Source organism: Neoarius graeffei, chromosome 5 (assembly GCF_027579695.1).
Source record: "Neoarius graeffei isolate fNeoGra1 chromosome 5, fNeoGra1.pri, whole genome shotgun sequence".
NCBI classification, from domain to species: Eukaryota; Metazoa; Chordata; class Actinopteri; order Siluriformes; family Ariidae; genus Neoarius; species Neoarius graeffei.
In genome coordinates, this window is record NC_083573.1 from 43,204,114 (window position 1) to 43,228,983 (window position 24,870).

A 24,870-nucleotide genomic window follows, 5' to 3' on the forward strand; every position below is an offset into this window, starting at 1 on the left:
ATTGCATTCACTTTTGTATACAGCTTTTCTTTTAAATAAACAAGTAACTCAACCATTTCTTGAATTTCTTTTTTTTATTGGATAAGACTGCTTTTCAAAATGTTCACACACAATATAAAAAGTTATATAAATTATATAAAAATGCTTTTCAAAATGTTCACACACAATAAGAAAATTAAGTTATATAAAACTATGCACACTAATAAAACTAATTTGTACACACAGAAGGCACGATTTCCTCGCGTAATCGCAGCCATCTTCTTCTTGTTGTGTGTTTGTTCCTGACAGTGCTTCACATCGGGTAGAAGAAGGGGTTTATGCGCATGCGTCCTACTTCTTCTATTGTTCTGGTGTCTCCGATGGGACCGTCTTACAGCGCACGTAGAGGTGTGGCATGTGTATTGCATCGTTTTCAGCAAGCGTTGCGTTGCCATATGTACCTGATATTTTACTGATCCGTTGCCCATGTGGACGTGATATTTTTTTAAATAATATCTCGTTGCCGTTGTCGTGTGGATGTAGCCTCATGACAACGGCAGCGAGATTTTATTTTTAAAAAATAATATCGCGTCTACATGGGCAACGGATCAGTAAAATATCAGGTACATATGGCAACGCAACGCTTGCTGAAAACGATGCAATACACATGCCACACCTCTACGTGCGCTGTAAGACGGTCCCATCAGAGACACCAGAACAATAGAAGAAGTAGGACGCATGCGCATAAACCCCTTCTTCTACCCGGCGTGAAGCACTCACAGGAACAAGCACACAACAACAAGAAGAAGATGGCTGCGACTACGCGAGGAAATCGTGCCTTCTGTGTGTACAAATTAGTTTTATTAGTGTGCATAGTTTTATATAACTTAATTTTCTTATTGTGTGTGAACATTTTGAAAAGCAGTTTTATCCAATAAAAAAAAAGAAATTCAAGAAATGGTTGAGTTACTTGTTTATTTAAAAGAAAAGCTGTATACAAAAGTGAATGCAATGCAGTGGTTCATACAAAACAGCGAGAGTGCTGCTTGTTCTAGTCATGTGGTTGTGACGTCATCGTAAACAAATCCGTTCTACTCATCCAGACGACTTCGCAACGGCGCCGTTGCCAGATTTTTCCACTCTGGAACCCGCTCTCAAAAAATATCGTTGTGGGGCACCCAAAACACCAGTGCCGTGTGGACGCCAGGCCGAAACGATAAACAATTTTATCAGATTCACCTGAATCCGTTGCCGTGTGGACAGGGCCTAAATGTCTGGTTTTTGGTGCAATATCTCCATAGGTGTATAGAGGCCCATTTCCAGCAACTCTCACTCCAGTGTTCTAATGGTACAATGTGTTTGCTCATTGCCTCAGAAGGCTAATGGATGATTAGAAAACCCTTGTACAATCATGTTAGCACAGCTGAAAACAGTTGAGCTCTTTAGAGAAGCTATAAAACTGACCTTCCTTTGAGCAGATTGAGTTTCTGGAGCATCACATTTGTGGGGTCGATTAAATGCTCAAAATGGCCAGAAAAATGTCTCGACTATATTTTCTATTCATTTTACAACTTATGGTGGGAAATAAAAGTGTGACTTTTCATGGAAAACACAAAATTGTCTGGGTGACCCCAAACTTTTGAACGGTAGTGTAGGTTGACGTGGAGCGGCCTTGGGCTGAGGTGACCTTGAGCGAGGTACCTGACCCCTGACTGCTCTCCGGGCGCTCTGGTGTGGCTGCCCACTGCTCTGGGTGTGTGTTCACTGCTTCAGATGGGTTAAATGCAGAAGATGAATTTCACTGTGCTTGAAGTGTGCATGTGACAAATAAAGGTTTCTTCTCTTCTTATCAATAACCGTTTTCAAGTTACAGCCCTCTGAAAATCCATGCTTTCAAGGTCAAAGATCATGGTGCCAAATGAAAGCCCATATGGGAGCTCCTATATGTTCACAATAGTAAACATCTGTCTATCAGCAACTGTTTTTGAGTTATAATGGAAAATATGTTATTTTGACCGAAAGGTTGACCTTTCCGGTGACCTTGACCCGATGACCCCCAAAATTTAATCAGGTAATCTACGGACCATTGCCCACCTACCCTGAAAATCTGAAGTCAGTCGGTGCAACCGTCTAGACGCTAGATTGTTAACAGACAGACACACAAACAAACAAACCGCACTGATTACAATACCTCACCCCGCTGACACCTCGCATGCCCTGTTCCGTTTGTTTTAATAACATTGCAGTGACTGAATAACTGAAAACTGACACTTACCTCGTTTGGCAGGTGCTTGACTTTGGCTGTGCAGCTTGAGAATTTCAAAAAAATCCTCCACTTTTATCATGTTTAGCTGAAACAACAACAACAGGTTCTGTGTTGTCACTAAAGAGTCACCAGGGATGCCAGATACAAATGAGAAGAAACACACACACACACACACACTATCTGACCAACTCCATGAGCATTTTAAAGTATGTGGTACAAAAACACAGCCTTACTGATCTTTCTGCTGGCTTCTCCACAGGCTCAGCCACTACATGTGTCTGGACCACTACACACACACAAACAGCACACAAAAGTATTCACTGCAACAGAACTACTCAGGTAGCGAATAAATCTTGATACAAGCCAGAAAACATACTTATTCAGCAAGTCCTTAAAAAGCATTAGCTTGATCCAGAGAGAACTGAATTGCTGTTACCTTGATTACTATTTAGTCTGCGCAGTGGCCTTGCTGGCTCCAGATTTCGCATCCTCCTCGTGGAGACCTCCATCATTCTGATGAAAGAAAATATCCTCTTCCTGACAATCACGCTTACGATTCATAAACTACCTTACTCATGACTAAATAAGGGCCCGTTTACACGAGGACGCTGTCGGGTAAAAACGACTAAATATTTGATCGGAAGTGCCTTTCGTCTACACGGGGACGGCGTTTCCGAGGCTGAAAAACGGAAAAAATTGAAAACGCCTTCCAGAGTGGATAAGTTAAAAACAGCCCCCGTTGCATATCCGTCTAAACTACCCAATACGCGAAACTCTGCTCGGATCTGCTCACGTCGGGTACGCGTTTACGTCATACATATGTCATATACTGTACATGCCAGCCCAGGAAGTAAGAAAGTAAGTAAAAAAGTAAGAGCATGTCTGATTACATCGATCCAACGGACCTTCAAGCTGCTCTGGCAGCTTTAATAAACGTCCAGGAGTCCTTCGAACATCTATACCGAATCTGCACATATACCGTTAATGAACAGAGGCGGGTATAGTATGCTCTTACTTTTTTACTTACTTTCTTACTTACCATAGCCAGAGTAGTCAAAGTTTTCGCGGTGCAGATCAGACAAGACGGAAGACGTTGCGCATGCGTGCAGACATAGCGGAGGTCTTTCACAGCACCACCTAGCCGCCTGGCATGCACATCCAATTGAATTCCACACATTTATGCGTCACCGTATAGACGCAGATTTCCTCCTTGAAAACGGTCGTGTAGACGCGGAAAAAAGTGAGAACGAAAACGGACTTTTGCGTTTTTGTTTCAGACCGTCCCCGTGTAAAGTGGGCCTAAACCACTTTGTGTGTGGTCATTAATCAATATTATTCACTTTATTAACTTGCTGTCAAGTCATGTGGCCCTAAATTCTCTGCTATTTTTCCTGCTTCACCATTCAAGATACTACGTAATGCATCATGTGGTGGGCTTTTCCTGTTCACACAAGGCATTGTGGGATACAAATTTAAAACAGGAGAGAAAAATAGAGGACGCGAGTGTGCAAATGAAACATGAAAGACTGACTACAGTAACAGAAAGCGAGAAGACATTATGTTGCGAAGGAAAGGAAACACAGAACCAAACTAATAAATAGCGGCAGTCAATGAGCACCTTGGTGTGATCGGCTGTTCGTTGAGCAACAGAATGATGTAACGGTCAGTGCACGGTCAAGTTAAACCTGCGCATGTGCAAACGGACTTCCTCTGTCTGTCTGACTGCGCGAAGTGCACAATTTCATGCACATTATTTGCTCGGGAATCCCCTCAAATTAAATAACTTCCCAGCCACAGAATGGCCTGATATTTTGTGAGATATTACAGAAATGAACATGCATCACAATCACCAAATTTCAGAGGGAAATAAATTTCACTGATTTTATGAAATCGAAAGGCTGTCTCTCTTTAAATGTGAGCAACACGTTTCAAAAACGTTGGGACAGGGCATGTTTCCCAATGTGTTGCATCACCTCTACTTTTAACAATACTCTGTAAATGTTTGGGAACTGAGGAGACCAATTGTTGTAGTTTTGAAAGAGAAATGTTTTCTCATTCTTGCCTGATATACAATTTCATTTGCTTAACGGTTCGGGGTCTCCTTTGTCGTATTTTGCGCTTCAGAATGCACCAAATGTTTTAAATGGGAGACAGGTTTGGACTGCAGACAGGCCAGTTTAGCACCTGGACTCTTCTACTGCAGAGCCATGCAGATTTAATACATGTGCAGAAAGTGGTTTGGCATTGTCTTGCTGAAAGAAGGAAGGTCTTACCTGAAAAAGATTTTGTCTGGATGGCAGCATATTGCTCTGAACCATTTATATATCAATCAGCAGTAATGATACCTTCCCAGATGGACAAGCTACCCATGTCATGTGCACTAATGCACACGCATACCATCACAGATGCTGGCTTTTGAACTGTGCACTGATAAGCCAGATGGTCCTTCTCTTCTTTAGCCTGGAGGACGTGGTGTCCATGATTTCTAAAAAGAATTTCTACTTTTGATTCGTCAGACCGGGCAGCACGGTGGTGTAGTGGTTAGCGCTGTCGCCTCACAGCAAGAAGGTCCAGGTTCGACCCCCGTGGCCGGCGAGGGCCTTTCTGTGTGGAGTTTGCATGTTCTCCCCGTGTCCGTGTGGGTTTCCTCCGGGTGCTCCGGTTTCCCCCACAGTCCAAAGTCATGCAGGTTAGGTTAACTGGTGACTCTAAATTGACCGTAGGTGTGAATGTGAGTGTGAATGGTTGTCTGTGTCTATGTGTCAGCCCTGTGATGACCTGGCGACTTGTCCAGGGTGTACCCCGCCTTTCGCCCATAGTCAGCTGGGATAGGCTCCAGCTTGCCTGCGACCCTGTAGAACAGGATAAAGCGGCTAGAGATGATGAGATGAGATGAGATTCGTCAGACCTCGGGACAATTTTCCACTTCGCTTCAGTCCATCGGGCCCAGAGAAGGTGGCGGTGTCTCTGGATATTGTTTATATCTGGATTTAACTTGCATTTGTGGATGCAATAATGAACTGTTTTCACAGACGATGGTTTTCTGAAGTGTTCCTGAGCCCATACAGTGATTTCCACTACAGACACCTGTCTGCTTTTAATGCAGCGTCTCCTGAGGGCCTGAAGATCACAGGCATCCAGTGTCAGTTTTCAGCCTTGTCTCTTGCATACAGAGATTTCTCCAGATTCTCTGAATCTTTTAATGATATTATGGACCACAGATGATGTGAGATCCACAAATTCTTTTCAGTTTTACGTTGAGGAACGTTATTCTTAAATTGTTGCACTATTTGCCTACGCAGTCTTTCACAGAGCGGTGAATCTCTCCCTATCTTTACTTCTGAGAGACTCGGCCTCTCTGCGATGCTCTTTTTATACCCAAATTTGTTTGTTTTTTTCACATTACACAACATTTTCAGTCTTTTGTTGCCCCGTCCCAGCTTTTCTGAAACGTGTTGCTGACATCCAACTCAAAACGAGCATATATTTTTCAAAAAAACAATAGAATTTATGAGTTTCAACGTTTATGTTGTCTCTGTACCATTTCCAATTAAATATAGGGTTTCCATGATTTGCAAATCTTCACATTGTGTATTTGTTTTATTTACAGTTGTGCTCATAAGTTTACATACCCTGGCAGAATTTTTGCTTTCTTGGCCTTTTTTCAGAGAATATGAATGATAGCACAAAAACTTTTTCCCCACTCACGGTTAGTGGTTGGGTGAAGCCATTTATTGATAAACAACTGTGTTTTCTATTTTTAAATCATAATGACAACAAAAAACATCCAAATGACCCTGGTCAAAAGTTTACATACCCCAGTTCTTAAAGGAACAGTCCACCGTACTTCCATAATGAAATATGCTCTTCTCTGAATTGAGACGAGCTGCTCCGTACCTCTCTGAGCTTTGCGCGACCTCCCAGTCAGTCACACGCAGTCAGACACGCTGTCACTCCTGTTAGCAATGTAGCTAGGCTCAGTATGGCCAATGGTATTTTTTGGGGCTGTAGTTAGATGCGACCAAACTCTTCCGCGTTTTTCCTGTTTACATAGGTTTATATGAGCAGTGATATGAAACAAGTTCAGTTACACAAATTGAAATGTAGCGATTTTCTATGCTATGGAAAGTCCGCACTATAATGACAGGCGTACTAACACCTTCTGCGTGCTTCGGCAGCGCATTGATATCTGAGCTCCGTATCAATGCGCTGTCGAAGCGCGCAGAAGGTGTTAGTACGCCTGTCATTATAGTGCGGACTTTCCATAGCATAGAAAATCGCCACGTTTCAATTTGTGTAACTGAACTTGTTTCATATCACTGGTCATATAAACCTATGTAAACAGGAAAAACGCGGAAGAGTTTGGTCGCATCTAACTACAGCCCCAAAAAATACCATTGGCCATACTGAGCCTAGCTACATTGCTAACAGGAGTGACAGCGCGTCTGACTGACTGGGAGGTCGCGCAAAGCTCGGAGAGGTACGGAGCAGCTCGTCTCAATTCAGAGAAGAGCATATTTCATTATGGAAGTACGGTGGACTGTTCCTTTAATACCGTGTATTGCCCCCTCTAACATCAATGACAGCCTGAAGTCTTTTGTGGTAGTTGTGGATGAGGCTCTTTATTTTCTCAGATGGTAAAGCTGCCCATTCTTCTTGGCAAAAAGCCTCCAGTTCCTGTAAATTCCTGGGCTGTCTTGCATGAACTGCGCGCTTGAGATCTCCCCAGAGTGGCTCGATGATATTGAGGTCAGGAGACTGAGATGGCCGCTCCAGAACCTTCACTTTGTTCTGCTGTAGCCAATGACAGGTCGACTTGGCCTTGTGTTTTGGATCGTTGTCATGTTGGAACGTCCAAGTACGTCCCATGCGCAGCTTCCGGGCTGATGAGTGCAAATTTGCCTGCAGTATTTGCTGATAACATGCTGCATTCATCTTTCCTTCAACTTTGACCAAGTTTCCTGTGCCTTTGTAGCTCACACATCCCCAAAACATCAGCGATCCACCTCCGTGCTTTACAGTAGGAATGGCGTTCCTTTCATCATAGGCCTTGTTGGCACCTCTCCAAATGTAACGTTTATGGTTGTGGCCAAAAAGTTAAATTTTGGTCTCATCACTCCAAATTATCTTGTTCCAGAAGTTTTGAGGCTTGTCTCTGTGCTTGGCGTAAATTTTTGTTGGTCTACCTGACATTGGTTTGGTTTTAAAGTGCCATTCCACCATTGGATGCATTCTTTCGCATAAAATACAATATATTTTATGACAACATGACTAGACAGAGAAATCTTTTAGCTTCAAAATGATATATCAAACATAATTTTTTGACAACAAGTATATTAATTTTGCGACCAAAGTCACCTACCCTTTTAATTTCCGCGCGGTAGTGAAACGTGATGTCATCGGCAGGTTTCCCTTCTTGTGTACCACGTGTCAGTCTATTTTTAGACCAGGAAACCCCCAAAGTGAGAGAGTCATTTCTCCTCGTATATGGGGGCCAAAAAAATTGCGAAAATTTTTGAGTTAATCTTTCAGTTAGCTAGATTTATTGGTATTAGCTAGATTTATTGGTATTAGCTAGATTTATTGGTATTATTTTTATCGCGTTCTATCCGCCATTGCTGATAATATGTGCCACGTCACACGGTACACAAGAAGGGGAACCTGCCGATGACATCACGTGCGGAAATTAAAAGGGTAGGTGACTTTGGTCGCAAAATTAATATACTTGTCGTTGTCAAAAAATTATGTTTGATATATCATTTTGAAGCTAAAAGATTTCTCTGTCTAGTCATCTCATCTCATTATCTCTAGCCGCTTTATCCTTCTACAGGGTCGCAGGCAAGCTGGAGCCTATCCCAGCTGACTACAGGCGAAAGGCGGGGTACACCCTGGACAAGTCGCCAGGTCATCACAGGGCTGACACATAGACACAGACAACCATTCACACTCACATTCACACCTACAGTCACTTTAGAGTCACCAGTTAACCTAACCTGCATGTCTTTGGACTGTGGGGGAAACCGGAGCACCCGGAGGAAACCCACGCGGACACGGGGAGAACATGCAAACTCCACACAGAAGGGCCCTTGCCGGCCCCGGGGCTCGAACCCAGGACCTTCTTGCTGTGAGGCGACAGCGCTAACCACTACACCACCGTGCCGCCCCTGTCTAGTCATGTTGTCATAAAATATATTGTATTTTATGCCAAAGAATACATCCAATGGTGGAATGGCACTTTAACAGAGCCCCTGATTTTCCATTTGTTAATCACAGTTTGAACACTGCTGACTGGCATCATCAATTCCGTGGATATCTTTTTGTATCCCTTTCCTGTTTTATACAGTTCAACTACCTTTTCCCGTAGATCCGTTGACAATTCTTTTGCTTTCCCCATGACTCAGAATCCAGAAACGTCAGTGGCTGGATGAAAGATGCAAGAGTCTGTCTGGATCCCAGAAACTCACTCAGCTTTTCTGCACACACACTGATTACAAGCAAACAGATCACAGGTAAGGACGTTACCTTTAGTAGCCATTCAAACCCATTTGTGTCAACTTCTGTGCATGTTATCAGGCCCAAATCACCAGGGTATGTGAACTTTTGATCAGGGTCATTTGGGTAGTTTCTGTTGTCATTATGATTTTAAAAAGAAAAAACACAGTCGTTTGACAAGAGGGCAATTCCATGTAAATGTCAACCTCACCATGCAAAAATAAAGCAGCATGTAATACATCAAAACCACTCCCAGAGATATCACCTAGGCCTGTATTTTACAGATGTGAATAAGTTGAACCAATTTGTAACCAACCTAATGTGTCACTGTCAGTCTTTCTTTCTTATAATGTAAAACCCAAGCTAAAATCAACTTTGATTATGTACAATTCTATATTATTCCCACAAGCCACAGAAATGTATGCTAAAATCCACAAAACAGCAAAACAATAGCCATCCTAAATATTATTTAAGAACTTTGATAGTTTTAGCTGATATTTAGAGAGTTTTTCAAAGGGTTATGGTGGTTAAATTGCTGATTTTCTAAACATATGCCATGTCTATTTCAGACACGTCACATCCATAACGGAATTTCGTCACATCCATAACGCTGACTTTTCCTTCCGAAACTCTGCATGAAATACAAAATATTTTAAACAAAGGTTTTTTAATATTTCACCTTGGACCCCTCTATCAAATGGATATCTCCATTTCGACATTAGGTTTACAATTTCACAGAGTTTGATAAAAATGTACAGTCACCCAAGAAAAGTGATACTTTTTCTGTCACATCCATAACGCATCTTTTATTGGCGTTTTCTGGCATGCCCTAGATGTACTATGGGAATTGTTCTTGTTCTATCACTTCTCCAGTATGGTACAGCCTTAAAATATGCAACACCTGTTTAAATACTGGGAGACAGTAAAACATGCACTGGGTCATTTGTTGCCATTTTGAGTTCAAGTGTCACGTCCATAACGCTGGAATTGCTCAATAAATGGTTTCACCCAACCACTAAGCATGAGTGGAAAAGATGTTTTTGTGTTATCATTCATATTCTCTGAAAAATGCTCAAAGGATCATAGATTCTGCCAGGGTATGTAAACTTATGAGCACAACTGTATATTTTACACAGCATCCCAACGGTTTTTGGATTGTACAGTTTAGTGTTCTGACCCCCGTCCTACTCTTGAGAGAATACAGCTTGGTTAACTTTAACTGGATGAAATATATTTAGTCATTTTGCTCATTCACAGAAAGAAAACAGTCGTTCAGTCTGTTTAGCACCTGTTCAGTTGTGTGCTAACGTTTCCATCTTCCCCCAGGGATAAAGCAGAAGAGCTGAGTGAGACTGAGAGCTCCTCACAACTGACATTTCAAAAATCAGCACGTACATTAATGCTATTTTAATACGATTTCATGTATCGAAAAAAATCACTCGTGGATAAATAAATTATTTTGTGGCCAGCGATAAACACAAGCTATAGCAGCCCCATACAGTGTTGTGTTGTGTTCATGGCTGACCAAACTGCTAGCACTGAAAATTTACCTACTGTTAACAAAGTTTAAAAAATAAAGAAACCTTACCATAATATCAACCAACACATACTGTGACTACTGTAAAATGTTATAATAATTAAACTGTCATGACTATCTTACGTGATGTACTTCTCCAACACCAGAAACAGTGCGCTCTCTCTATCTTTAAGGTCTCCCGTACTACATACTACTGTACTACATAGTAGCTTCAAATACAGAGTGGTAGAGTATTTGTGGCACCCTATTTAGTACGGTAGTGTGCTCCATTCTGGATTCAGCATCCGGGCTAATCCTAAACGGCTCTCTATTTGACATTATAGTGCACTACGAAGGGTGTTCCGGCTATCATTTGGAGCACACTATATAGGGAGAATGGTGCTATTTAGGATATAGACCCTAAAGACAAACCTAAGCAAAAAACAGAAGTATGAAAACTCGTAGCACATCAATCCTCGAAGAGATCATCCATTTGACTCATTTTTAAGCCAAGTTTTATTTAAAAAGTGTAAAATCACGGTACTGTTAGTATTTAAACTGCCATTATACACACATATAAAATGATCCCTGTTTTAATGCTACTATCTACTTTCAAACACAGTGCAGATTTATTAATATTTCGTGGTCACTTTGAAATGTCCTTATTTTTGAAAGAAAAGCACTGTTCTTTTCAATGAAGATCACTTTAAACTAATCAGAAATCCACTCTATACATTGCTAATGTGCTAAATGACTATTCTAGCTGCAAATGTCTGGTTTTTGGTGCAATATCTCCATAGGTGTATAGAGGCCCATTTCCAGCAACTCTCACTCCAGTGTTCTAATGGTACAATGTGTTTGCTCATTGCCTCAGAAGGCTAATGGATGATTAGAAAACCCTTGTACAATCATGTTAGCACAGCTGAAAACAGTTGAGCTCTTTAGAGAAGCTATAAAACTGACCTTCCTTTGAGCAGATTGAGTTTAAATAGATTAGAAAAATAGATTAAAAAAGCAGCTTCTTTCCAAAAGCCATAACCGCCCTGAACTCGGATATGCTCTGACTTTATAGTCTATTTTATTTTACTCATCTCATCTCATTATCTCTAGCCGCTTTATCCTTCTACAGGGTCGCAGGCAAGCTGGAGCCTATCCCAGCTGACTACGGGCGAAAGGCGGGGTACACCCTGGACAAGTCGCCAGGTCATCACAGGGCTGACACATAGACACAGACAACCATTCACACTCACATTCACACCTACGGTCAATTTAGAGTCACCAGTTAACCTAACCTGCATGTCTTTGGACTGTGGGGGAAACCGGAGCACCCGGAGGAAACCCACGCGGACACGGGGAGAACATGCAAACTCCACACAGAAAGGCCCTCGCCGGCCACGGGGCTCGAACCCAGGACCTTCTTGCTGTGAGGCGACAGCGCTAACCACTACACCACCGTGCCGCCCCTTTTATTTTACTATTTTTCTAATTTATAAATGTGCAGTACTTTATAAGGTGACTCTATGCAATACTTTTATAATGTGCAATACCACACTCCATAATATGGAACGCAACACATGCACCTCAGGACTGTGCACCTTACACACAGCACATGCACCTCACCTTACCTTGCAATAATTAATCTCATCTCAGCTCATTATCTGTAACCACTTTATCCTGTTCTACAGGGTCGCAGGCAAGCTGGAGCCTATCCCAGCTGACTACGGGCGAAAGGCGGGGTACACCCTGGACAAGTCGCCAGGTCATCACAGGGCTGACACATAGACACAGACAACCATTCACACTCACATTCACACCTACGGTCAATTTAGAGTCACCAGTTAACCTAACCTGCATGTCTTTGGACTGTGGGGGAAACCGGAGCACCCGGAGGAAACCCACGCGGACACGGGGAGAACATGCAAACTCCACACAGAAAGGCCCTCGCCGGCCCCGGAGCTCGAACCCAGGACCTTCTTGCTGTGAGGCGACAGCGCTAACCACTACACCACCGTGCCGCCCTGCAATAATTCATAATGTGTAATATTTTATCTTATAATGTGACTGTCTCTGTGCAATACCTCACTCCATAATGTGTAACACAACACATACACCTCAGACTGTGCACCTTACACCCCCTCTCTCTCTCTCCACGCTGTTTGCACTGTTATTGGAGATGCTTTAATCTCATTGTACATGTGTATAGTGACAATAAAGGCATTCTATTCTAGTTTCTGGAGCATCACATTTGTGGGGTCGATTAAATGCTCAAAATGGCCAGAAAAATGTTTTGACTATATTTTCTATTCATTTTACAACTTATGGTGGGAAATAAAAAAGTGTGACTTTTCATGGAAAACACAAAATTGTCTGGGTGACCCCAAACTTTTGAACGGTAGTGTATATATATATATTATAGTCACAGTATTAGTTGACTATTATGATTCCCTACTCCCTACACAGGGCGCGGGAATATGACGTCATGGCCCAGTCTCTTGCAAATGATCCGCCATTTTGCTGAGTCACTCAGTAGCCTCTTCACAGTGTGTCTCATTATAGTAGGAATACATGACAGCTGTGGTTGAAAAAAAAAAGAGAAATTAATTTAATTTCTTTATGTAATGCTTAAACATATACACTTATTTGAACTGTCAATAATGCAATGTAGCAAACATTAAAATCACTGTGGAGAACAACAAGGGTGCTGTAAAGTTAACTGTACATTAGTTGAGATCCCTGTGTTATATTTGGGCTTCTTCATTTGCACCCAAGTGACTTCAATTTATTTATTTAAATTGATCAGAACATACACTGGACTGCACACTAGATATGAAACCGTATCTGGAAATGTAAGAGGAGGTAACATACCCAGAGCATTACTCCACTCTGCTCATAGGGAAGTCATATCGATTGACACCAACAATAAGATCAGTTTCATCCAGACCATTTATTTGCTTCATTACAACACTTGATGCAATTTAATAACACTAAGCTGCACTAATATGAAAATAATGCCATTTTACTTTCATTTATTTCAATAAAAAGCAACATCAGCAATGGGTTTGTGTCAACCATAACATACAAAGCCAATAATAATAATAATTTCAGTGCATTACACATATAGCATGCCTTCCCCCGCTCCTTTTTAAAAAAAAAAATTTTGGCTTACATTAAATAATTTTAATGGGACACAATTTGACATAAATGCATGCATATAGGCTATTCATATCAGGGGGATTACATTAACAAAAACAAACAAAAAAATAATTGCTATGAACATTGTCACCACTACTCAATTCCTCACAAAACCCAATGGACCTCTCTGGTGTAGCAGGGCCTGATGAAGTTACCGGTCATGCACATGCGCAGGTAAAGGGTCACGTCATCTTCTGGTAGGATTCAGGACATCCCCAGGTATTCTAGGGATGAGATCAGCAGGAGACAGCTGTTGGTCTGCTGAAACCAGCAAACAGGCTTTACTCCTGCGCGAGGCTGAGCAAAGCCGCCAGTTAAAGCTAACGTAGATCCAAGTATGCAGACTCACGAGCCACTTTAAAAGGACAACCTGTATTACTGCTCATTCATCCAATTAACCAATCACATGGCAGCATCGCAATGCATAAAATCATACAAATGCATGCGAATAGCTTCAGTTTAAATGTTCAAATCAAATGGTCAGGTGAGAGGGAAACGTGATGTGTATGACATATGGAACAGCTTGAGTATTTCAGAAACTCGTGATTTGCTGGGACATTCATGCACAGCGGTTCCATCAACACAGGGCACAGTCGTTTTCTGCCACATGACTGACTGACTGATGAAACAGCAGCATGAATGAATAAGGGTAAAAATATTTCAATTACTGTATAGTGGTCTGTGAATGGACATTTGAGATGTAGACAATCCAGACTGTCCCTGCTTGTTCCTTTTTAAACAGCAAAGCATGCTGGTCATTGAATGCTTATTAGAATACTAGGATATGCCTTGTTGACTAGGGTCTGTGAATCTTACCAACTTTGAGTAGAATTATCATATTTCTATTGTGTTTATCATCATCATCCAAGCTAGGTGTTGTACATTGTTTTATTTTACACTCGTGCTTGGGATTTTAAAATTACCACCTCCAACACAACACACACAACCTCCCCTCACACCAGGAAAGGTGTTGCTGTTTATACTGTGTGCTGACAAGAGACATGCATCCAAAAAAACCCAAAAAAAAAACCTTTTTTTTTTTTACAAAAAAGTAGCATGTAGACATCCATCTTATATCAATAATACTATGGCTTCAAAATCAACATTATTTAAAATCAACGTTATTTACTTGTAAACAAATTAAATGTTACTGATGGACAGAAAGTTGATTTCAATTACTCATAACTATAAAATAGTCAGATGCTATACTAGCGTAACCATTACCATAAGTTTTCTAAAAGAAATAAAAAGTTGCATCACAAAAACAGACATGAATTAAGCTCACTGAATCTTTCATGTATTCCTCCTAATGAGGCAAGAAAAAAAAAAGCTGAGTATTTAGAAATGTGTATAAACGAGCAAACAAGATAAGTCATTATAAACAGTTGTCTCAAGAAATACCCAAAGTCTCTCATTCTACACAAACACAATATTAATCTTCCTCGTACCAATGGGTCTTCCATTTAATTCTTGGACAGCAGTGACTGCCTCACTGTGGCTTTCAAACACAACAGTTGCAGTACCTGTAGGTGCTCCATTCCTATTATACTGCAACGTGACCGACCCCGGAATTACTCTGTACCCATAGCAGAAGTCATAGATTTCGTCAACCTTTATCTGAGGGGGTAGATTGAGCAACCGGACACACGTCGGCCGATTAAATTGTTGGTCAGGTGGTCCACACTGAGGAGGGTCAGAACCACGCGGCCCCGGTCCATAAACATCGGGGTTTTCCAAACGATCCAATGGACCTCTGTTTCCAGGACCATAGCGAGGAGCCTCTAGCATTACATCACAATTGTCCTGATGCATTCGGTCATTAAGGAAATTGGGCTCACTGTCATATCTTGGCGAGTTCCTCTTTAAGTTCCTCTCAAGCATGTTGCTGGTGTCAATACCAAACTCTTGCATCTGAGCCCAGGTGATACATTTCAGCATAACCTCCGATCCAAGAAATCTTTGCCCATTCAGAGACTGCGCCATCATTGCTTCCTTTTCTGTCTGAAAAATCACTAACGCCTCACCCAGTCCAGTTCCTCTGTCATCATGGAGCAGGATAAGCCGGTCCTCTGAAAGTTGGAATCCATGGAAAAAGTCCATGATCTCTACTTTACGGACATCAAAAGGCAGGTTGCGAACATATATGCACCTTTTCTCAGAGTCATAAACACTCTTTTGTGAATGTTCAGATGATCTGCTGGATCCTCTGTGGTCTTCTCTTGGGTTACCAGGAGATTGTAGTATACTGGCAATCCTTTCTTTGGAGACAGGAGATACATAAACAACGCTGTGCAGAAACGTATCCTTGTGGTGAGCCAGGCCAGAACAATAGTCCTTTATATTCTTGAACACCACAATAGCTGATTTGCTCCTATTGCTACCAACAAAAATACTGATCTGGTCATCCATCAAAGACACAGGATGGAGGAAGGCTTTTATATCTCGCTTTTCAACTGAATATGGCAGGTTTTCATACAATACACCAAACTCTTCACTGGAAGACGAATGTGACCGTTGGCGAATGGGAGACCGAGATCTTGTGCGCTCTAAGGCAGGTTTTCTCTGACTTGCACCTTCGGGTTTAACCAAGCCCCCTGATTTGATCCACTGATGCTCTGAGGCTGGCATTACTCTGATGTAACGTGGACCAATGTATTTCCGATCCCTCTTCAGACCTTCAGTGGCATCCTCTCTGGTTCTAAATTTAACCAAACCGCAGCCATTAAACATGCCATAATTGTTTCGCATAAAAATTAGGTCATCAATTTGTACACCCTCAAAAAAGGTACGCACATCCTCCTTTGTTGCTGAGAATGGCATTCCAGACAAGTACAAATAGAAGCCATCTTCAGCTTTCTTCTGAGTACGAGTGTCATTAGGAGAAACTAGAGAAGGTCTGTTTCCCATGTTCTGGTTATCTCCTCTTCGCATGTCTAGTTTCAAGCCCTCAATGAGTGACGGGGGTCTTCCTTCAAATGCTGGTCTTTTGACAACCTCCTTATAGTTCCTCCTGTTATTTGCTTCTGATTTCCTTGCGCTTTCCTCAAGAACCTTCTGCATCTCGGACCTGCTACTCAAAAGCAAGTTGACTCGAGAGCCTTTAATGCATCCTCCTGAGCGGGTCATCGCTCGTCTTGCATCTTCATCGGATGCAAAAATTATGAAGGCTTCCTCAAGTTCTCCACCAATTATATGAACCCCACCATCGGGTATTCTAAGGCCAGTGAAGAAATTGCGAATGTCCTCAGAACCAGCTGTGACTCTAAGTCCCTGTAAGCGGATGACCACCGCCATGATGACACACACAACAGCACCTGCAGACAAAAGTACATATGATAGTGTTATCTCCATCTTGGCCATGGTCCACCATGTCACAATATTCAAGGTCTTCCATTTTCCAAAACCAGTGCTTAATAATGGACCACAGAGCGATTAACATATGTGCACAGAATAAATTATGATGCCAACCACATGTTACTTAACAAGCGATTTTCTTGTTCTCAGTAACAACGGTTACTTGATCATTTGGTTCGTCCTCCATAATAACAGCACTCCAGTTCTCAAGGCCAAAAACTTTAAACAAGCATGCACCCTGAGCAATCCAACATTTATTCTTTAGGATTTCCTCATGATCAAAGCATGACCCATCTTCGTCAATGCGGAACTCGACAGACTGCTCGTTACATTACAACCCAACCACACTATTCGGATTGTTCTCTAAAGTCCACCTGAATGACAGTTCACGCCACAATACGGTCTACTGCTACAACAAAAAATGAATCCGCAGACTGACATTCCACAAAGATTGCATTGACCGGTTCCACCATGTCTGAAACTTCATCCAAGAGCACGTCAATCTTCTCCAAAGCACTTCAGAATTCAATTTCGCTTTGAGGAATACAGTCACCAATTAGGCCATTTCCAACACATCAGACTGACCTTTGAATTCAAAACACCTTAATCTCATTTTTCAGATAACATAAGTGTGTTATCCTAAGGCCCGAGATATTATCTGGTGCAAATGTACAACTTCTTTCTTAATGGCCAAGAAGAGAGTTTCTGTCATGTCCTTATGAGGTACAACCAGTTTTTCGATGAATGAAAGTTAGACATTCATTCATTCATCTTCAGTAACCACTTTATCCTGGTCAGGGTTGAAGTGAATCCGGAGCCTATCCCGGGAATACTGGGTGCGAGGCTGTAATAGCTACACCCTGGATGGGACACATGTCCATAGCAGGGACACAGTGTTCACACACATCAAGAGAGGCAAATTAGTGTAGACAATCCACCTACTCGCATGTTTCTAGGAGCTGGGAGGAAACCAAGGAACCCAGATGAAACCCATATGGACACGTGAAACTCTGCACAGACAGACAGTAACCCAAGGGACCTTAGGAAGTGAGATATGAAAAGTATTCAACACACTGAAGTGAAAACCTAAGTCAACATGATGCTTAATTTCTCAAGTCCCCACAAAAACACAAGCTCTGGTTCGAGTCCCCACAAAAACACAAGCTCTGGCTCGAGTCCCCACAAGTTCGAATCTCCACAAAAACACAAGCTCTGGCTCGAGTCCCCACAAGTTCGAATCTCCACAAAAACACAAGCTCTGGTTCGAGTCCCCACAAGTTCGAATCTCCACAAAAACACAAGCTCTGGTTCGAGTCCCCACAAGTTCGAATCTCCACAAAAACACAAGCTCTGGTTCGAGTCCCCACAAGTTCGAATCTCCACAAAAACACAAGCTCTGGTTCGAGTCCCCACAAGTTCGAATCTCCACAAAAACACAAGCTCTGGTTCGAGTCCCCACAAGTTCGAATCTCCACAAAAACACAAGCTCTGGTTCGAGTCCCCACAAGTTCGAATCTCCACAAAAACACAAGCTCTGGTTCGAGTCCCCACAAGTTCGAATCTCCACAAAAACACAAGCTCTGGTTCGAGTCCCCACAAGTTCGAATCTCCACAAAAACACAAGCTCTGGTTCGAGTCCCCACAAGTTCGAATCTCCACAAAAACACAAGCTCTGGTTCGAGTCCCCACAAGTTCGAATCTCCACAAAAACACAAGCTCTGGTTCGAGTCCCCACAAGTTCGAATCTCCACAAAAACACAAGCTCTGGTTCGAGTCCCCACAAGTTCGAATCTCCACAAAAACACAAGCTCTGGTTCGAGTCCCCACAAGTTCGAATCTCCACAAAAACACAAGCTCTGGTTCGAGTCCCCACAAGTTCGAATCTCCACAAAAACACAAGCTCTGGTTCGAGTCCCCACAAGTTCGAGTCCCCACAAAAACACAAGCTCTGGTTCGAGTCCCCACAAGTTCGAGTCCCCACAAAAACACAAGCTCTGGTTCGAGTCCCCACAAGTTCGAATCTCCACAAAAACACAAGCTCTGGTTCGAGTCCCCACAAGTTCGAATCTCCACAAAAACGCAAGCTCTGGTTCAAGTCCCCACAAGTTCGAATCTCCACAAAAACACAAGTTCTGGTTCGAGTCCCCACAAGTTCGAATCTCCACAAAAACACAAGCTCTGGTTCGAGTCCCCACAAGTTCGAGTCCCCACAAAAACACAAGCTCTGGTTCGAGTCCCCACAAGTTCGAATCTCCACAAAAACACAAGCTCTGGTTCGAGTCCCCACAAGTTCGAATCTCCACAAAAACGCAAGCTCTGGTTCAAGTCCCCACAAGTTCGAATCTCCACAAAAACACAAGTTCTGGTTCGAGTCCCCACAAGTTCGAATCTCCACAAAAACACAAGCTCTGGTTCGAGTCCCCACAAGTTCGAGTCCCCACAAAAACACAAGCTCTGGTTCGAGTCCCCACAAGTTCTGGTTCGAGTCCCCACAAGTTCGAGTCCCCACAAAAACACAAGCTCTGGTTCGAGTCCCCACAAGTTCGAATCTCCACAAAAACACAAGCTCTGGTTCGAGTCCCCACAAGTTCGAATCTCCACAAAAACACAAGCTCTGGTTCGAGTCCCCACAAGTTCGAATCTCCACAAAAACACAAGCTCTGGTTCGAGTCCCCACAAGTTCGAGTCCCCACAAAAACACAAGCTCTGGTTCGAGTCCCCACAAGTTCGAGTCCCCACAAAAACACAAGCTCTGGTTCGAATCTCCACAAAAACACAAGCTCTGGTTCGAATCCCCACAAGAACACAAGCTCTGGTTCGAGTCCCCACAAGTTCGAGTCTCCACAAACACAAGCTCTGGTTCGAGTCCCCACAAATATACATGACCACATGTTACTTGGCTAACTGGCAGAAAACAGAAAATTTAACAATATTTACAAAAAAAAGCCACCAATGCGACCAAAATAGCTTCCAGAATGTGATTTAGACACAAAAAAGACCTCTCAAAACACAAATGACACGTGTTTTGTAGTGACAAAGAAAACCCCGTGAAACCGCCATTAGCCCAAGAACAGCTTTTACACAACACTGGCACAGAACAGGGCGGATTAGGATAAAAGGTTAAAAACCCACACAGACAACACAACACACCAGCGAAACCATAAAACAGACCTCGGTACTATTACAGTAGCGGATATTAACTTGCGGGCTGCAGAAGAATAAAGAGTAAAAGCCTCGCAGTCCAGCAGCGCGTGGGCCGCCGCGATGGCGCACAAACACGACAAGCCGCAAATCACAAGCGCAGATTCCGGGTCACTTACACGAGCTGCCACGGACCAGCACCGAATTCAGCTTATAAACCACTGCTGGGTTTATTTAACCACAGGTCGGTTTTGCAATTCAGTCTTTTTTTTTTTCCTGACAAGGAAACGTGTCGGAAATTCGAGCAGCCAGCCAGAGGAGAGAGTTCTTCCTCTGCACTGCTGACAGAGAAGCGGCTGCTTCCCCCATTACCGCCATCTACAGCACCGAGGGCCACAGCAGCAGCACCACAGGCTGGGGGCCAGCAGGAAGGAGAGCTGCGGGCTCGGGGTGCTGTTGGAGATCATCTCATCTCATCTCATCTCATTATCTGTAGCCGCTTTATCCTGTTCTACAGGGTCGCAGGCAAGGAACATAACATGTCCAGGAACAAGCTTGGTTCAGCATGGTCATGTATGAAAAGTATTGCAGGCATCAATAAGTCTGACTTAAATAATGGCAGTACCATTACCCTTGAGGGCTTTGACTCTGATTTTAATCTTGCAAATGCACTTAACAGTTTTTATAATCGTTTTGATGTAGCTGATTTTAAATCTGAAATACAGGACCTGAGACATAAACTAATGGACCAGGATCATTTTTAATATAAGAGAAGAAGACATAGTGAGGCGGCACGGTGGTGTAGTGGTTAGCGCTGTCGCCTCACAGCAAGAAGGTCCGGGTTCGAGCCCCGTGGCCGGCGAGGGCCTTTCTGTGCAGAGTTTCCATGTTCTCCCCGTGTCCGCGTGGGTTTTCTCTGGGTGCTCCGGTTTCCCCCACAGTTCAAAGAGATGTAGGTTAGGCTAACTGGTGGCTCTAAATTGACCGTAGGTGCGAATGGTTGTTTCCCAAACCCAGAAATGGGAGGGTTGTGGCAGGAAGGGGGGCAGCACGGCGATGTAGTGGTTAGCACTGTCGCCTCACAACAAGAAGGTTCTGGGTTCAAGCCCAGTACCCAACGGGGGCCTTTCTGTGTGGAGTTTGCATGTTCTCCCCGTGTCCGCGTGGGTTTCCTCCGGGTGCTCCGGTTTCCCCCACAGTCCAAAGACATGCAGGTTAGGTTAACTGGTGACTCTAAATTGACCGTAGGTGTGAATGTGAGTGTGAATGGTTGTCTGTGTCTATGTGTCAGCCCTGTGATGACCTGGCGACTTGTCCAGGGTGTACCCCGCCTTTCGCCCGTAGTCAGCTGGGATAGGCTCCAGCTTGCCTGCGACCCTGTAGAAGGATAAAGCGGCCAGAGATAATGAGATGAGATGAGATGAGACACACTTAACATACAAACATTTGAAATATTACAGAAATGTTTAAAAACAGTAAACATTAGACAGTACCAAAGTAACGCATCCTAGAGTGACATAGTGTCACATTGTGTAAAAAAAAAAAAGTGATGTTTTGATAACATATGATAACATATCTCATTATCTGTAGCCACTTTATCCTGTTCTACAGGGTCGCAGGCAAGCTGCAGCCTATCCCAGCTGACTACGGGCGAAAGGCGGGGTACACCCTGGACAAGTCACCAGGTCATCACAGGGCTGACACATAGACACAGACAACCATTCACACTCACATTCACACCTACGGTCAATTTAGAGTCACCAGTTAACCTAACCTGCATGTCTTTGGACTGTGGGGGAAACCGGAGCACCCGGAGGAAACCCACGCGGACACGGGGAGAACATGCAAACTCCGCACAGAAAGGCCCTCGCCGGCTACGGGGCTCGAACCCGGACCTTCTTGCTGTGAGGCGACAGCGCTAACCACTACACCACCATGCCACCCTGAAATAACATATGAAGAAGCCTTTATTTGCCACATGCACAGTCAAGCACAGTGAAATTGGTCCTCTGCGTTTAAACCATCTGAAGTAGTAAACACACACACTCATATACCCAGAGCAGTGGGAAGCTATGCTACAGCACCCGGGGAGCAGTTTGGGTTTAGGTGCCTTGCTCAAGGGCACTTCAGCCCAAGGCCACCCCATGTTAACCTAACCTGCATGTCTTTGGACTGTGGGGGAAACCAGAGCACCCGGAGGAAACCCACGCGGACACGGGGAGAACATGCAAACTTCACACAGAAAGGCCCCCGTCGGCCACTGGGCTCAAACCCAGAACCTTCTTGCTGTGAGATGACAGTGCTAACCACTACACCACTGTGCCGCCCATATGGAATTATGTAGTAAACAAAACAAAAAAAAGTGTGTGCGTGTATATATTTCCATCCATCCATCATCTGTAGTTACTTATCCTGTTCTACAGGGTCACGAGCAAGCTGGAGCCTATCCTAGCTGATTATGGGCGAGAGGCGGGGTACACCCTGGACAAGTCGCCAGGTTATCACAGGGCTGACACACAGAGACAAACAACCATTCACACTCACATTCACATCTACGGTCAATTTAGAGCCACCGATTAACCTAACCTGCATGTCTTTGGACTGTGGGGGAAACCGGAGCACCTGGAGGAAACCCATGCAGACATGGGGAGAACATGCAAACTCCATACAGAAAGGCCCTCACTGACCACTAGGCTCGAACCCGGAGCCTTCTTGCTGTGAGGAAACAGTGTTAACCACTACACCACCATGCCATGTGTGTCATATAAGTATCCAGTGTTTACCTTGATGACGCTTTGCACACTATTGGCATTATCTTTTTTGGGGGGGCTTTTTGTCACCTTTATTGGATAGGACAGTGTAGAGATAGGACAGGAAATGAGCGGGAGAGAGAGACGGGGAGGGATCGGGAAATGACCTCGGGTCGGAATCGAACCCGGGTCCCCGGATTTATGGTATGGCGCCTTAGCCACCTGAGCCACGACGCCCCCACTATTGGCATTATCTTAACCAGCTTCATGAGGTAATCACCTGGAATGCTTTTCAATTAACAGCTATGCCTCGTCAAAAGTTAAATAGTGCAATTTATTGCCTTCTTAATGCAAACAGTAAATAGGAAATAATAAACATACAGTAAATAGCTCTATTTCACAACTGTAGTAATCCATATCATGTCAAGAACCACTCAACTAAGTAAAGAGAAATGACATCCATCATTTCTTTAAGACATGAAGTCTCTGTTAATTAATAAAAATCAAGAAAAATCATTGAATTCGAAGGTGTGTCCAAACTTTTGACTGGTTCTGTACATAGAGGGGTGGCACGGTGGTGTAGTGGTTAGCACTGTCGCCTCACAGCAAGAAGGTTCTGGGTTCAAGCCTAGTGGTCAGCGAGGGCCTTTCTGTGTGGAGTTTGCATATTCTCCCCGTGTCTGTGTGGGTTTCCTCTGGGTGCTCCGGTTTCCCCCAAAGTCATGCAGGTTAGGTTAATTGGTGGCTCTAAATTGCCCATTGATCAAGCTTGGAGAGGGATGGGCTCCGCCAAATTTAAATGCCTTAGATACACCAGTAATGGACTCCATGTCCCAGATGTACTGTAGCTTGTACGAAAATTACAAGTGGTATATTTCCCAGTAAAACACTAATGTCCATGTAACATATCTCTATATTGTCACTGTGTTACTTTTCCTCTTGTCTGACATTGTTTCATGTTAAGTGTCACACTGTGATTATGGGAGAACTATATTTAATTCCTAACATAACACTTGTCTCTAATGAGGTGAATGTCAATAAAGCCTACTTGGCATGATAATGTTTTTATTCATCATAAGACCTGTACATATTCATCACACTGTACATATACACTACATGGCCAAAAGTATGTGGACACCTGACCATCACACCATCGCATGTGGTTCTTCTCCAAACTGCAGCCACAAAGCTTGAAGCATACAGTTGCATGCTGTAGCATTAAGATTTGCCTTCACTGGAATTAAGGGGTCCAAACCTGTTCCACCATGGCAGTGCCTCTGTGCGCAAAACAAGGTCCATGAAGACATGACGTTTGCCACGGTTGGAGTGGAAGAATTCGAGTGGCCTACACAGAGCACTGACCTCAACCCTGCTGAACACCTTTGGGATGAACTGGAATGCTGACTGTGCACCAGGTCTTCTCGACATCACTGCCTGATCTCAGTAATGCTCTTGTGGCTGAAGAAGCACAAATGTCCACAGCCATGTTCAAACATCTAGTGGAAAGTCTTCTCAGAAGAGTGGAGATTCTTATAATAGCAAATGGGGACTAAATCTGGAATGCAATGTTCAAAAAGCTTATGAGTGTGATTGATCAGGTGTCCACAAACTAACTGACTTTCTTTCTTTTTTTTTTTTGGTGCACTTTATAAGTATTATACTCTGGCTAGATGATAAACTGCCTTTTGTTGTAGTAGTAAACTCTGCGCAATGACAATGACGTCGAATTGAATCAAATCTATTCTAACTTCAACAGTCATAACCAACTTCCTAACAGTAATGTAATGTTAACACCATCGCCCAAGGACTGTCACATGACTGCAAATGGAAAGTCATGTGGTTTAAAAGTGATAAACAGGATCTTTTTTTTTTCATGAAAGCTGCAGGTTTTGTACAAAAAAAAAGTCAAGACATAGCTATCCTTGTTTTTGTGGGGACATTTGGTGTCCAACATCAAAAACATACACACACAGGGTTATGAAAAAAATAAAATCAGTTACTAAAGCTTCATTCCAGAACTATGCAAGCAGTAACTAACAATATACACCCCCTGGCCACTTTATTAGGGACACCCTAACAACACCTTATGCAGTTCTCTAATCAGCCAACCCACTAACAGCAGCACAATGTATAAAATCATGCAGATACAAATCAAGAGCTTCAGTTAATGTTCACTTCAA

The 24,870-nt window shown here is 43.2% G+C and overlaps 2 protein-coding genes across 2 annotated transcripts in view; both read right to left on the bottom strand.

Moving 5' to 3' along the window:
• gra (granulito) overlaps positions 1 to 10,441 on the bottom strand; it is a 32,104-nt gene extending 21,663 nt beyond the window's left edge. The window contains exons 1-5 of the mRNA XM_060920537.1: positions 10,398 to 10,441; positions 8,598 to 8,729; positions 2,682 to 2,758; positions 2,479 to 2,531; positions 2,255 to 2,330 (exon numbers count right to left, since the gene is read on the bottom strand). Of these exons, the coding sequence (XP_060776520.1) occupies positions 2,255 to 2,330; positions 2,479 to 2,531; positions 2,682 to 2,757 (205 nt within the window). The 5' untranslated portion in view covers position 2,758; positions 8,598 to 8,729; positions 10,398 to 10,441. The remainder of the gene's footprint in view (positions 1 to 2,254; positions 2,331 to 2,478; positions 2,532 to 2,681; positions 2,759 to 8,597; positions 8,730 to 10,397) is intronic.
• Positions 10,442 to 13,178: 2,737 nt separating this feature from the next.
• On the bottom strand, positions 13,179 to 20,276 carry rbm12bb (RNA binding motif protein 12Bb). Its single transcript, XM_060921743.1, has 2 exons — positions 20,120 to 20,276; positions 13,179 to 16,759 (listed from the first exon to the last, which is right to left on the bottom strand). The coding sequence occupies exon 2, from the start codon at positions 16,737 to 16,739 to the stop codon at positions 14,862 to 14,864; it is 1,878 nt and encodes a 625-aa protein (XP_060777726.1). The 5' UTR covers positions 16,740 to 16,759; positions 20,120 to 20,276; the 3' UTR covers positions 13,179 to 14,861.
• Between the last annotated feature and the right edge of the window lie 4,594 nt (positions 20,277 to 24,870).

Bases quoted from the DNA above. Each gene is read 5' to 3' on its own strand.
- rbm12bb (XM_060921743.1), bottom strand. From the start codon at position 16,739: ATGGCGGTGGTCATCCGCTTACAGGGACTTAGAGTCACAGCTGGTTCT.